At 37.0% G+C, this 12,350-nt stretch overlaps 1 protein-coding gene across 2 annotated transcripts in view; it reads left to right on the top strand.

The window, feature by feature from the left end:
- WASHC4 (WASH complex subunit 4) overlaps positions 1 to 12,350 on the top strand; it is a 62,330-nt gene that overhangs the window by 17,899 nt on the left and 32,081 nt on the right. For both annotated transcript variants that reach the window (XM_005899065.3, XM_070370227.1), the window contains exons 14-18: positions 3,249 to 3,375; positions 8,801 to 8,926; positions 10,754 to 10,861; positions 11,338 to 11,484; positions 11,609 to 11,688. In XM_005899065.3, the coding sequence (XP_005899127.1) occupies positions 3,249 to 3,375; positions 8,801 to 8,926; positions 10,754 to 10,861; positions 11,338 to 11,484; positions 11,609 to 11,688 (588 nt within the window). The remainder of the gene's footprint in view (positions 1 to 3,248; positions 3,376 to 8,800; positions 8,927 to 10,753; positions 10,862 to 11,337; positions 11,485 to 11,608; positions 11,689 to 12,350) is intronic.

Genomic DNA, 12,350 nt, shown 5'->3' with positions numbered 1-12,350 from the left:
AATGCAATACAATTGATAAAAATGTCAGTTTATATTTAGATTACATTAATAATTATACCCAAATTTTGGAAATGAGTTGCCATGTCTAGGCTAGGGGAATTGATAGTTGCATTGAATTTTTACGGGTCACATAATTAGTGTTTGGTGGTGCCACATTTTAAGAGGGCCACAGAGTGCAGCATCCGTGGATGAAGCCGATCAGGATGTTAGATCTGAGAACCATGACCTTTGAAGACTCGGTGGAAAAGTCTCTATATGGTTTGACCTTTAAAAGAGAAATCTGAAGAATGATGTATTTTCTTTAAATATTTGGAGGGCGTTCAGATTGAATAGGGAACAGATTTAATTCCTGTGTCTTCAGAAGTTCAGTCAGAACCAAAAGATGAACATGGCAGATATTAATAGTAATTGCCAACATTTTTAAGCTTGTTCTAGGCAACCCACTCCAGTATTCTTGCCTGGAGAATCCCAGGGACAGGGGAGCCTGGTGAGCTGCCGTCTATGGGGTCGCACAGAGTCAGATACGACTGAAGCGACTTAGCAGCAGCAGCAGCAGTAGGCCTTCTGCTAAAGGATTTAAACACAGTCTTACATAAACCCTGTAACAATCTTCCCATATGGGAAATTGTAAAATCACAACTAATATTTACCCTGTGCTTTCAATAAGCCAGTATATTCCAGGAACTTCATATGTGTCATCTTTTTTAATCATCAGAAAATCCTGTGAGGTAGATTCTGTTGTTATGGCCATTTTATAAGTGAGAAAATTGAGATACAGAGAGAGTGACGTTACTCAAATTTAAACAACTAATGTGGCGGAGCTGGGAGTTTACCTGTAGAGCGCAAGCCCTTAACACTACTATAAAGTACTATTTTCATCCCATTTTCAGGTAAGGAAAATGAGACTTAGAGAAATGAATGTTGCCAGGGCACACAGCTAGGTACATGTCAGAGAGGCCAGGCAGACCCGTGCCCAGCCTGCTCTGAGCCTTTGCAGCAGAGTTGTGTAAGCTGCCCTGAGGAGTAATGACCTTACACCAGAGCTGACAGGCAGAACACAGAGGACTGTCAGTCCAAGGTGCTGTAGGAACTGAGTCTTCTTAAGTGAAAAATAAGTTGATTTTCAAGGATTCCCTCCCCCCATAAGATAACATTTTAATGTTTCTAAATTCTTTTGTTTCAAAAATATACCTACACAGTCATTGCAGAGCTCCTTTGAGCTGAAGGGGGCAGTGTCTTTTTCATTGTCATAACTGCCAAAGAAACCTCAAATTCACAACACTGAAGTAAAGCCCGGGAGAGAGGAGTCCTGCTTGAGTCCTGATCACATTCTCCTCCTCAAAGTGGAGGCGTTGCCCTGGGATTTGGCCCTTTATCTGTGTTCCAGACTTTTAAATCAAATTATCCACAAGTCAAATAATAAATTTTAGCACCATTTGAGGCAGAGTGCAACTGTTGGTGGTGTTTGTTTAATGGAATCCTGGCTCAGCAGAAATAATTTTTCTCAGATTTGATGGTGAGGTTTCACCTCCTTAAAACACATAGAATCAATTGAAATTAATTTATTGTTTTTAAAATAAAAGAGTATACCTTAAATAGTTGTGCCCCTGAAAGTTCTCATCTTGAGTGATTTGATATGCTTTGATAGAGTGATGTAGTGTTAATAAGCAACCTGCTTAGAATTTTATTACTGATTCAGCTTTTCGAGGTTGGGACAGTTTCCTAGATTTGGGCTTAAGTCCTGGCTCAGCTGAGTACTAGTATGATGTTGGGCCCATTACTTAATTTCCCTGTTTGTCAATTTCCTGTTCTGTAAAATGGAGATCATAATATGTTGGTTACCTCACAAGGTTAATGTGAGGATGGAATGAGTTAATTTGTGTAAAGTGCTTTTAACAGTGATTGGATATTTAGTAAGCATTCAGTAAATGTTAGCTTTAATTTTCAGATTCTAAATACTTCATTCTGGTTCTGGCTGTCATCTCCTTTCCTCTGCATTATCACAGGAACTTCCTAAGTGGTTTTCCTGCTTTTGCCATTGTCCCCTATATAGTTTATTTTCAGTATGCCAACCAAAGTGATTCTGATCCTCCTCAGAGTTAGAGTAGGTCAGTCTGCTCAAATCCGCTCGCAGGTATCCCCAACCTTCAGGATCTAATGCCTTGATGACCTGAGGTGGAGCTGATATAGTAATAGAAATAAAGTGCACAATAAATGCACTGTGCTTGCATCATCCCATAACCATTCACCCCAGCTCCCCCAGGTTGTGGGAAGATCATCTTCCGTAACACCGATCCCTGGTACCAACAAGGTTGAGTCTAAAGGGGGGCTTCCCTGGTGGCTCAGAAGGTAAAGCATCTGCCTGCAATGTGGGAGACTCAGGTTCGATCCCTGGGTCAGGAAGATCCCCTGGAGAAGGAAATGGCAACCCACTCCAGTACTCTTGCCTGGAAAATTCCATGGATGGAGGAGTCTGGTAAGTTACAGTCCATGGGATTGCAAAGAGTTGCACACGACTGAGCAACTTCAGAGGCTTTCCACTGAAGTCCTTACCAGGCCTTATACAAATCCCTTTCTACTCTCCACTTTACCTGTTCCTCCAACCCACTCACCCCTGTGTATCTCTGATCTCCTTTTCTGTTCTCACCCATCCTCTCTGCTCTTCAGTCATCCTGACTTCTTTTAGTACTTGAGCATGGCGCACACTCTTCTGTTTTGAGATGATTGCATTTGTTGTTTACTTTCCTAAAATTCTCATCTGTTGAATATTTGCATGGATTACTTATTTGTCTCCTTCAAATCTTGGCTCACAATCACTTTTTCAATAAGGCTACTTTGATCACTGTGTTTAAAATTGTACTTGCTGCCCCAGTCACTTTTCCCTGCTGTATTTTTTCCGTAGCACATATCTGACATCTCAGAGTTCAGTTACTGATTGCTTTATTGCACAGCTCTTCTTTCTAGAATGTAAGCTTCATGGGAGCAGAGATTTTTGTCTGTTTTGTTTACTGCTGTTTTTTGTTTTTAGTACTGAAAAACAGTGCCTGGCCTGTATAGACATTCAGTGAATATTTGTTGCTTAAGTAAATTATGTGTGTATGTATAACATGTATATTTCGAAAATCTGGAAAAAAAAATCTGAAAGATGAATTGACTGCTGCCAGGAAATATTTTATTGTAGCCAGAAGAAGAAATGGAAGTAAATTTTCTTTCCTGTGCTGAATAACCTCAATATTTTCCTTTGTTAGAGATGTACAGTCTTACTACGTCTTTGTGAGTTCATGGATGATGAAAATGGAATCTATTTTATCTAAAGAGCAGAGAATGGATAAATTTGCCGAAGACCTCACCAGTAGATGTAATGTTTTTATACAGGTAGTTGCATCTTCTTTCTTAGAATGTTTGGATCATTTATTTGTTAATCCAGTATGCAGAAGGTACACTGTGAAAGAACTGTGAAGGGTAGGATATGTTTTTGTGTTTAAAACTGAAATTGATTTGGTTATGTAAGTTTGAGTCTGTGTGACTTGTTTAGATTTTCTAATACATGCTTTTAATATATGCATCTAATATATTCAAATCTACATTCCTTCCAAGTCCTGACTTCTTAGCTGCATCCCGTAAGTTTTGATGTGTTGTATCTGTATTATTCTTTACTTCAAAATACTTAAAAAAAAATCATTGTGATTTCTCCTTTGCTCTTTTGACTGTTTTGAAATAGAATTCTTCATTTCCAAAAGTATGAGGATTTCCTAGTTACCATTTTATTATTGATTTCTCCCAGTATGAAAATATTTTCAGTATTGAAGTTTGTTCAGATTTGCATTGTGGATCGGGCTATGGACAACTTTGGCAAACATTTCATGTACACTTAAAAAGAACATAGTTTGCTTTTTTTTGGTCATTGTATTTTATATATATCAAGTAGGATCATATTTAATTATTTTGTCTGAATATTCTGTCAGTTACTGAGATAATTGGGTTGGAATCTCCCACTGTGTTATAGATTTGTCTTATTTATCCTTTGTAGCTTCGTCAACTTTCATTTTATGTGTTTTGAGACTAAATAGGCACATAACATTTAGAATTGTTATAGCTTAGTGGTGAGTCAAACCTTTTATCATATCTGGTAATGCTTTTTGTCATAGGTCTCTTTTGTGTGATAGTAACAAAGCTGTACCAGTTTTCTTTTAATTAGGTCTGTCTGCAAGGTCCATCTGTTACTATCCTTTTATTTTCAACCTGTTTGGCTCCTTTATTTAATGTGTGTCTCCTTTCAGTTCAGTTCAGTTCAGTCTCTCAGTTGTGTCCAACTCTTTGCGACCGCATGAATTGCAGTACACCTGGCCTCCCTGTCCATCACCAATTCCCGGAGTTCACCCAAACTCCTGTCCATCAAGTCGGTGATGCCATCCAGCCATCTCATCCTCTGTCGTCCCCTTCTCCTCCTGTCCCCAATCCCTCCCAGCATCAGAGTTTTCCAGTGAGTCAGCTCTTCACAAGAGGTGGCCAAAGTACTGGAGTTTCAGCTTTAGCATCAGTCCTTCCAAAGAACACCCAGGACTGATCTCCTTTAGAATGGACTGGTTGGATGTCCTTGCAGTCCAAGGGACTCTGAGGAGTCTTCTCCAACACCACAGTTCAAAAGCATCAACTCTTCGGCGCTCAGCTTTCTTCACAGTCCAACTTTCACATCCATACACGACCACTGGAAAAGCCATAGCCTTGACTAGATGGACCTTTGTTGGCAAAGTAATGTCTCTGTTTTTGAATATGCTATCTAGGTTGGTCATAACTTTCCTGCCAAGGAGTAAGTGTCTTTTAGTTTCATGGCTGCAGTCACCATCTGCAGTGATTTTGGAGCCCCCAAAAATAAAGTCTGACACTGTTTCCACTGTTTCTCCATCTTTTTTCCCATGAAGTGATGGGACCAGATGCCATGGTCTTAGTTTTCTGAATGTTGAGCTTTAAGCCAACTTTTTCACTCTCCTCTTTCACTTTCATCAAGAGGCTTTCTAGTTCCTCTTCACTTTCTGCCATAAGGGTGGTGTCATCTGCATATCTGAGGTTATTGATATTTCTCCTGGCAATCTTGATTTCAGCTTGAGCTTTTTCCAGCCCAGCGTTTCTCATGATATCCTCTGCATATAAGTTAAATAAGCAGGGTGACAATATATAGCCTTGACGTACTCCTTTTCCTATTTGGAACCAGTCTGTTGTTTCATGTCCATTTCTAACTGTTGGCTTCCTGACCTGCATATAGGTTTCTCAAGAGGCAGGTCAAGTGCTCTGGTATTCCCATCTCTTTCAGAATTTTCCACAGTTTCTTGTGATCCACACAGTCAAAGGCTTTGGCATAGTCAATAAAGCAGAAAGAGATGTTTTTCTGGAACTCTGTTGCTTTTTCGATGATCAGCGGATGTTGGCAATTTGATCTCTGGTTCCTCTGCCTTTTCTAAAACCAGCTTGAACATCTGGAAGTCTACGGTTCACGTATTGCTGAAGCCTGGCTTGGAGAATTTTGAGCATTACTTTACTAGCGTGTGAGATGAGTGCAATTGTGCGGTAGTTTGAGCATTCTTTGGCATTGCCTTTCTTTGGGATCAGAATGAAAACTGACCTTTTCCAGTCCTGTGGCCACTGCTGAGTTTTCCAAATTTGCTGGCATATTGAGTGCAGCACTTTCACAGCATCATCTTTCAGAATTTGAAATAGCTCAACTGGAATTCCATCACCTCCACTAGCTTTTTTCATAGTGATGCTTTCTAAGGCCCACTTGACTTCACATTCCAGGATGTCTGGCTCTAGATGAGTGATAACACCATCGTGATCATCTTGGTCATGTTTAAGCAACATGTATTTCTCCCCAGTGAAACTCTTATGTATGTCAATACTGATACTCATATTTAATTAGCACCTGATTAATGCTTTCTATTTGTTTATATTCTTTTCTTGCTCTCTTTTGAATTATTTTTATTTATTTTATTTTTCCTTCTGTTACTTTCATTCAGTATTTTACTGTTCTTTTAGTGGTTACTGTAGAGATTTTAAGATGCATTATTGAACATTCAACTCCAATATAAACGAGTAATTCACTTTCAGACAGTATAAGGCTCTTAAGCCCTTTTAATTCTATTTACCCCTTCTCACCTTTGCTGCTGTAGTGTATTTTGATTCTATGTATATTTTAAACCATGTAAGGCATTGTTGCTGTTGTTTTTAGTAGTATTCATTTAGATTTACCCATATATTTACCTGTTCAGTTGCTTTTTATCCTTCTTGAATCCCCTCATCTTTCTACTTGTGGAATACCTGTTAAAATTTAATTTTTTGTTTTCTGGCTTCCTTTGTTTTTGTTGAGAAGGCAGCTGTCAGTTTTGCTGTTTTTTTCAATATATGTCTTTGTTGGATTGCTTATAAAATATACTTTTTGGTTTTTAAGCAATATTTTTTGATGTACCTACATGAGGTTTTCTATGTGTTTTTGGTACTTGGGATTTGTAAAGCTTTTGGAATTTGTGGAAAATTCTCAGTCATCAACTCCTTAAGTATTGTTCCTGTTCAATTATCTGTTTTAATTATTTCTTCATCTAACCTACTACTAAACCCATCTACTGACTTTAAAAATTTTTTTCTTAGTTCTTAATTTTAATTACTTTTCAGTTTGTTTCTTTTTTATAGTTTCCAATTTTCTGAAATAATTTTGTGTTCTATTTCCGTCTGCATACTTACTGTAATTACTTTGAAGCCCATGTCCAATAATTGCTAGTTATTTCTATTATCTATTTTTTGTTGTTTGTTTTTTGAATATATGTTATCTCTTTGTATGCCTGGTGATTTGTAATAACACAAATTGTATATAAAACTATAGACATAATTTGAAGATCTGGGTATTGTTTTTCTTCCTCCAGAGAGGATTTAATATTTGCTTCCAATACGCATTAGTCTAGGACAACTAGTAACTGAGATTACCTCAGCCCCGTCATGGGTTTAGATCATCGTAAATCGGGACCTAAACTGTATGATGGCTGTTTTTTTCTAGTTCACCCTTACTTTTTAGCAGGTAGTTTTTAAGAATCCCAACTCAGAGCCTGGTTGATTTAGCAGGACTCCATCCTCTCCTTGATAGGCCATGAGCTCTTATTTTTATCCTCAGGGATCCTGAAAGATTATGTCTGGCTTCTGTCTTTGTTATCCTCTTTTGGAATGGGCAGATGCCTCTATGGGAAAGCAGCCTCAGATGCTGAGCTCATTTCTCTGGGTTTCTGTCTTCTCCCTATCATGGCCTTGTGGTTTCTTATTTTCTTGATAGCTCTTTGATACCTTCCAAGAGTTAAAAAAAAATGTTTTGTCCAGATTTTCTGGTTTTCTACAGGAAGGTTGGTCCAACTTATCTATTCTGCCATTTACAGAAACAGACCCCAGACCTTCCCCCACCCCATTTAGATGTTTAAAATTCATTCATCCTTCATGTGTATCCTTCACAAACTAATGACCATTAATTAGTTTGGGAATGAGGTGATGGTAGCTTGTGACCTCTGTGTCCCCTCCCACCTCTCCCCCCAAAAAACCTCTTTCTGCCTGCCTTAGAGTTACACTTTCCTTTTCCTTGTCTCTGCTTTTTAACTTTTCCCAGTGCTGCAGTAGGTTCAGGGTCTGGTGTAATAGCCCTGTAGCTGACAAGGTAAGACTTGCGACTCTTTCCTGCGTGTATACCCCAAGCGCTGATCTTATTGTCACCTCTTAGGAAGCTGCCTACTCTCATTTCTTGGTCCTTTTAATTGTGGCGCATCTCCTTACCATAGAGCTGCTATTGGTTCACAGAAAATTCCCCCTCCCTGCATTGTGTCATTCCTTTAGTCAGCCACTGTTACTCAGGGTGGAGCTGGTGAGAAAGGTTGAGAATCACTGGCATATAGCTGCTGCCCTGGCACCTTGGATATATTCACAATAATATAGTTTAGGTTCATCTCTAAACTGTACATGTGTCTCTTTTTGGTCCTTCTTTATGAACCCAAAGAATCTGCATTATTCTGTTTCTGTGTGTTCTTTTTGGATCTAAATGAAAATATGTTTGAGAAGTAATAGCCTTTTTCTTATTTTGTATTCTATACTGTTTCCTTGGGTTTATTAGCACTAAATTTTTTTTAATCCTCACAGGACTTGTGGCTTCCTTTATAAGTAGAAGGGTAAGAGAGACCCTATTCTTGGGGCTGGAAGGAGAGAAAGTCGATTAGCGGCAACACAAGCAGAGGACATGGTAGTAGATGGATGGTAGGGGTTGGTCTGGGTGAGAAAGAAAGGGGAGATCGGTTTGGAACTGAGGAGTGCTGTTGAACGTCTGTACTGGTCAGAGAGCAGCTCTCTTTCTCCTCATTTTTCACTTCCTACTTCCTTAGAGCCCTCAGCCTTTGTCTTAAGCTGCAGCAAATAGGAGTCTTTAATCCTCTTGTCTGGCAGGTAACATAAGGATGAATAGATACCGTCCTGACATCCCAGTCGTTTCTCTGAAAGTTTTGTTTTTTTTAATGGAAATATTCTTTAATTGCAGTTATATACTGTAATGTCAAGAGGACTAACCTTCTAGTGTGTGATAGGTTGCATAACTTTAAAGGGGTGCTTTGAAACTTCACCACCATGTATAATACTGCATGTAAAGAGTATTTCAGAATCTTAAATGCACTTTAGAAACACTAGATATTGGTGAGTTGAAGAATTATTATCACATAGAGAATGAAATCTTGAAGAATGAAACCTTTTATTGTGATTTTAATTGATGTTTTATGTTGGTTTTTTATAGGGCTTTTTATATGCATATAGTATTAGTACCATTATTAAAACCACAATGAATCTCTACATGTCCATGCAAAAGCCAATGACCAAAACATCAGTTAAAGCATTATGCAGGCTTGTTGAACTTCTCAAGGTAAGTTTTGGATTGTTTTACCTTGCCATTATAATTGAGAAATGATCCAAGCATAAAGTAGGATTTTTGGGGGTAAGGTTTGACTTCTTGATTATGAGTATAAAAAATTATGGGAATGTGTTTTTGTCTCTTAGATAAAGGAACTAACCAGTGACAGAAATTTCTTGCATAATTTTCTGTGAATGGCCAATATACTTAAACTTTATTAAAAGTTAACATGTAGTCCAAAAGAAAAGAAGGAAAATGAAAAGATTAGTCAAAATATTAGTAGTTTTACTCATGGAAGTTCTAAGTGTGTTACATGAGTTTTAAAAACTACACATAAAATGTTATAGTATTAAAATGCATATGAGGCCAGTCAGCATGAGGCTGTTTGTTTTATAATATAGAGGAAGTGTTGTAATCTTGGGATTTGAATGCTTTTGAAAATGTGGTAAAATGTTTCTTAGCATACTGTTAAGTAAAGAAATAAAACTCATAGGTGGGAGAGCCTACTTGTAGCTTTTTGTAAAACCTGAGCTAAAGATTTGCTAGGGAATTTCTGTTAATAGTGGCTTTAGATATGCTTAGGAAATATAGTTTGGAGATCTTGTCTTTAGATTTTTAGCCGTTTTTTCCTTTAAGGTATTATTAGTTATATTTATTTTTAATGAAATGCAAATACAGAAGTATATATATGTATAAATGCATGTATATCTTATATTTAATATGTAAGCATAATTTAAAAATAATAAACACTTAAAAACCTATTACCCCATTTAGGAAAGCGAATGTTACCAGTGTTTTTAAAGCCCCCTCTCTTGTCCTTCCTGGACTGCATCTTAATCTACCCTCTTGGAGGACCCGCTGTCCTGAGCTTCATGATTCCCTTGTTTCTTTTTAGTTGGTGGCATATGACTGAACTTATCAACCACTCATTGTTTAGTTATAAATGTTTTTGAAGTTTGTATTAATGGAGTGATGTCTCATGTATTCTTTGGCTTGGTTTCTTTTTACTCAGAATTTTTTATTTGGTCTTAACATGTTGGAGTGAGTAGCTGTAGTTCATTAATTTTCATTACTGTGTAGTCTTCCTAGGGTTGGACTTTTGGATAGTTTCCAGTTTTTGCTATTTTAAATCATGTTGCCATTCTTGTATTAATTTATGTTTCTTGGTGTAATTGTGCAAAAGTTTTTATGAGGTGTTATAAACCTATGAGTGGATTGCTGGGTTTTATGCTATGTATATACTCAGCTTTTAAGATGATGCCAGATTATTTTTCAAAGTAGTTAACATCAGTTTACATACCTCCGTCAGTATATTAGATTTCTGTTGTTCCCTGCCTGGCCAACATTGGTATTATCAATCTTTTGTGTGTATGTGTGTGTGTGTGCATGTGTACTTGTGAATTAGTGTTTATAGACGACTTTATATTTAACATTTCCCTGATGATTAATGATAGTATCTTTTCAAATATTATTAACTGTTTCTTTTGTGAAAAATATTTTTATGTCTTTTGTTCAGGTATTTGTTGAATTGTTTGCCTTTTTAAAAAAGTGCTTGATTCATTTGGTGTCTACATATTCTGAGTACTTATCCCTTGTGTGTGGCAGGTATTTTCTCATACGTTGGTTTATCTTTTAATTTTCTTTATAGTGGCTTTTGATAAACAAATTTGTAATTTTAATACAGTTGAATTGACCAGTCTTACCCATTATAGTAGTGCTTTTTTCATCTCATTTATAACTTTCTTACCAGGCCCAAAGTCATAAAGATATTCTAGAATTGTGCCTAAATATTTTAAGTTTTAAGTTGATTCTCACAGAATCACTTCTGATTCTTTTTAGGCTATAGAGCATATGTTCTACAGGAGAAGCATGGTTGTGGCTGATTCAGTCTCACATATAACACAGCATCTTCAGCATCAGGCTCTTAATTCTATTTCTGTGGCCAAGGTATAAAAGCATAATTATATTATCTTTCTAGTTTGCCCTTCTGTTGTTTTGTGTTTTCTAGTTAAGCCTGTTTATCCACAATATTCTTGGTTATAATCTCCAAGGTATTCCATGATTTTACTGAGAGTGATGAGGATTATCTTTAGCCTGAATTTCCAGCATTAACACAGTTCTCCTAAAAAAGACATACTGTGCATTATTAAAATAATGTTGTATCTTTCTTAAATTAGTTCCTTGTTAAATTGATTTGGTAATTTTGAGGTACACCTAGTAATTTGCTGTTCCTGATGGTGCTCAGCAAGAATGTTATAGAAATAAAGCATCTGACATTATCAAAAGAAGTGAATAGGGAAAGTATGTCTTAAGTGCTGTTAAGTTGAATCATGGAAAAGATAACTGAAAAATTTTTCCTCATGAGTCTTTTGTTACTGCCTCAAATTTAAAGCTGGTATGTCCTGTTTCCTTTTATCTTTAAGAAAAGAGTAATTTCTGACAAAAAATATAGTGAACAGCGTCTTGATGTGCTCTCTGCTCTAGTTTTGGCTGAAAACACTCTAAATGGACCAAGCACAAAGCAGCGACGACTTATTGTTTCTTTGGCACTGAGTGTGGGCACACAGATGGTAAGTGTATTGCTGTTGCTTACAGAGTGAAAATGAGACCTGAGCTTTCACACTTCCCTTTTTACTGACTTAAGAAACCTGTCCTTCAAGTGCGACTTCTCTGCGCTTTTCCCCTCCCTAATAGAAAACATTTAAAGATGAAGAGCTCTTTCCACTTCAAGTAGTCATGAAGAAACTGGATCTTATCAGTGAACTCCGAGAAAGGTAAGTAGGGATATGTAATGGTAATGAAAGATACGGGTGATGGAAACATCAGGGCTTTTTTTTTTTTTTTTTTTTTACATAGGCTAGCAGTAGAAGGAATATAATCTAGGTAGACCTTTGGTTCCTGCTTATAATTTCTGTGGCATGACTAGAATGAAACTGACAAGGGTTTGTATTTCTTTTACTTGTCTTCTGTAGTAAGGATGTAGCTTTTGGAAGAACTCACTTGAAAATGTGATCTAGCCCTTAGAGCATCTGGCAGACTCTGGAACTATTGTGCTTATTGTGATGGGTATCTCTAATGGACTCAGAGTTGCTGCTTTGTAACAAAGCTTCATCTACTTGTGAGAGACTTAGAGCCATCTCACATAGTCTTCCATAATTTTATTTGGGACAGAATTTGAGTTACATCGTTGGTTAGACAGTCACTAAGATGGATTCATTTTTGGAAGGCTTATTTGTATAACTCCTGTGGCTTTATTGTTTTCTTTTTATCAAATAAGCATTGAGTTTCTTAGAAGAGAAAATGGATTTTCTGAATTTTGATTTCCAGTGGAACTAAGATTACAGCACAATTTTTATTTAGTGCTCGTATTTATAGCATAATGTTTTTGTTATTCTGAGAAGCTCAGATTTTTGTAGTTAGTGGCATTTCACTTTCT

Source organism: Bos mutus, chromosome 5 (genome assembly GCF_027580195.1).
Source record: "Bos mutus isolate GX-2022 chromosome 5, NWIPB_WYAK_1.1, whole genome shotgun sequence".
Classification (NCBI taxonomy): Eukaryota; Metazoa; Chordata; class Mammalia; order Artiodactyla; family Bovidae; genus Bos; species Bos mutus.
Note: the sequence above shows the minus strand (reverse complement) of the source record. Positions and strands in the feature narration are given on the sequence as shown.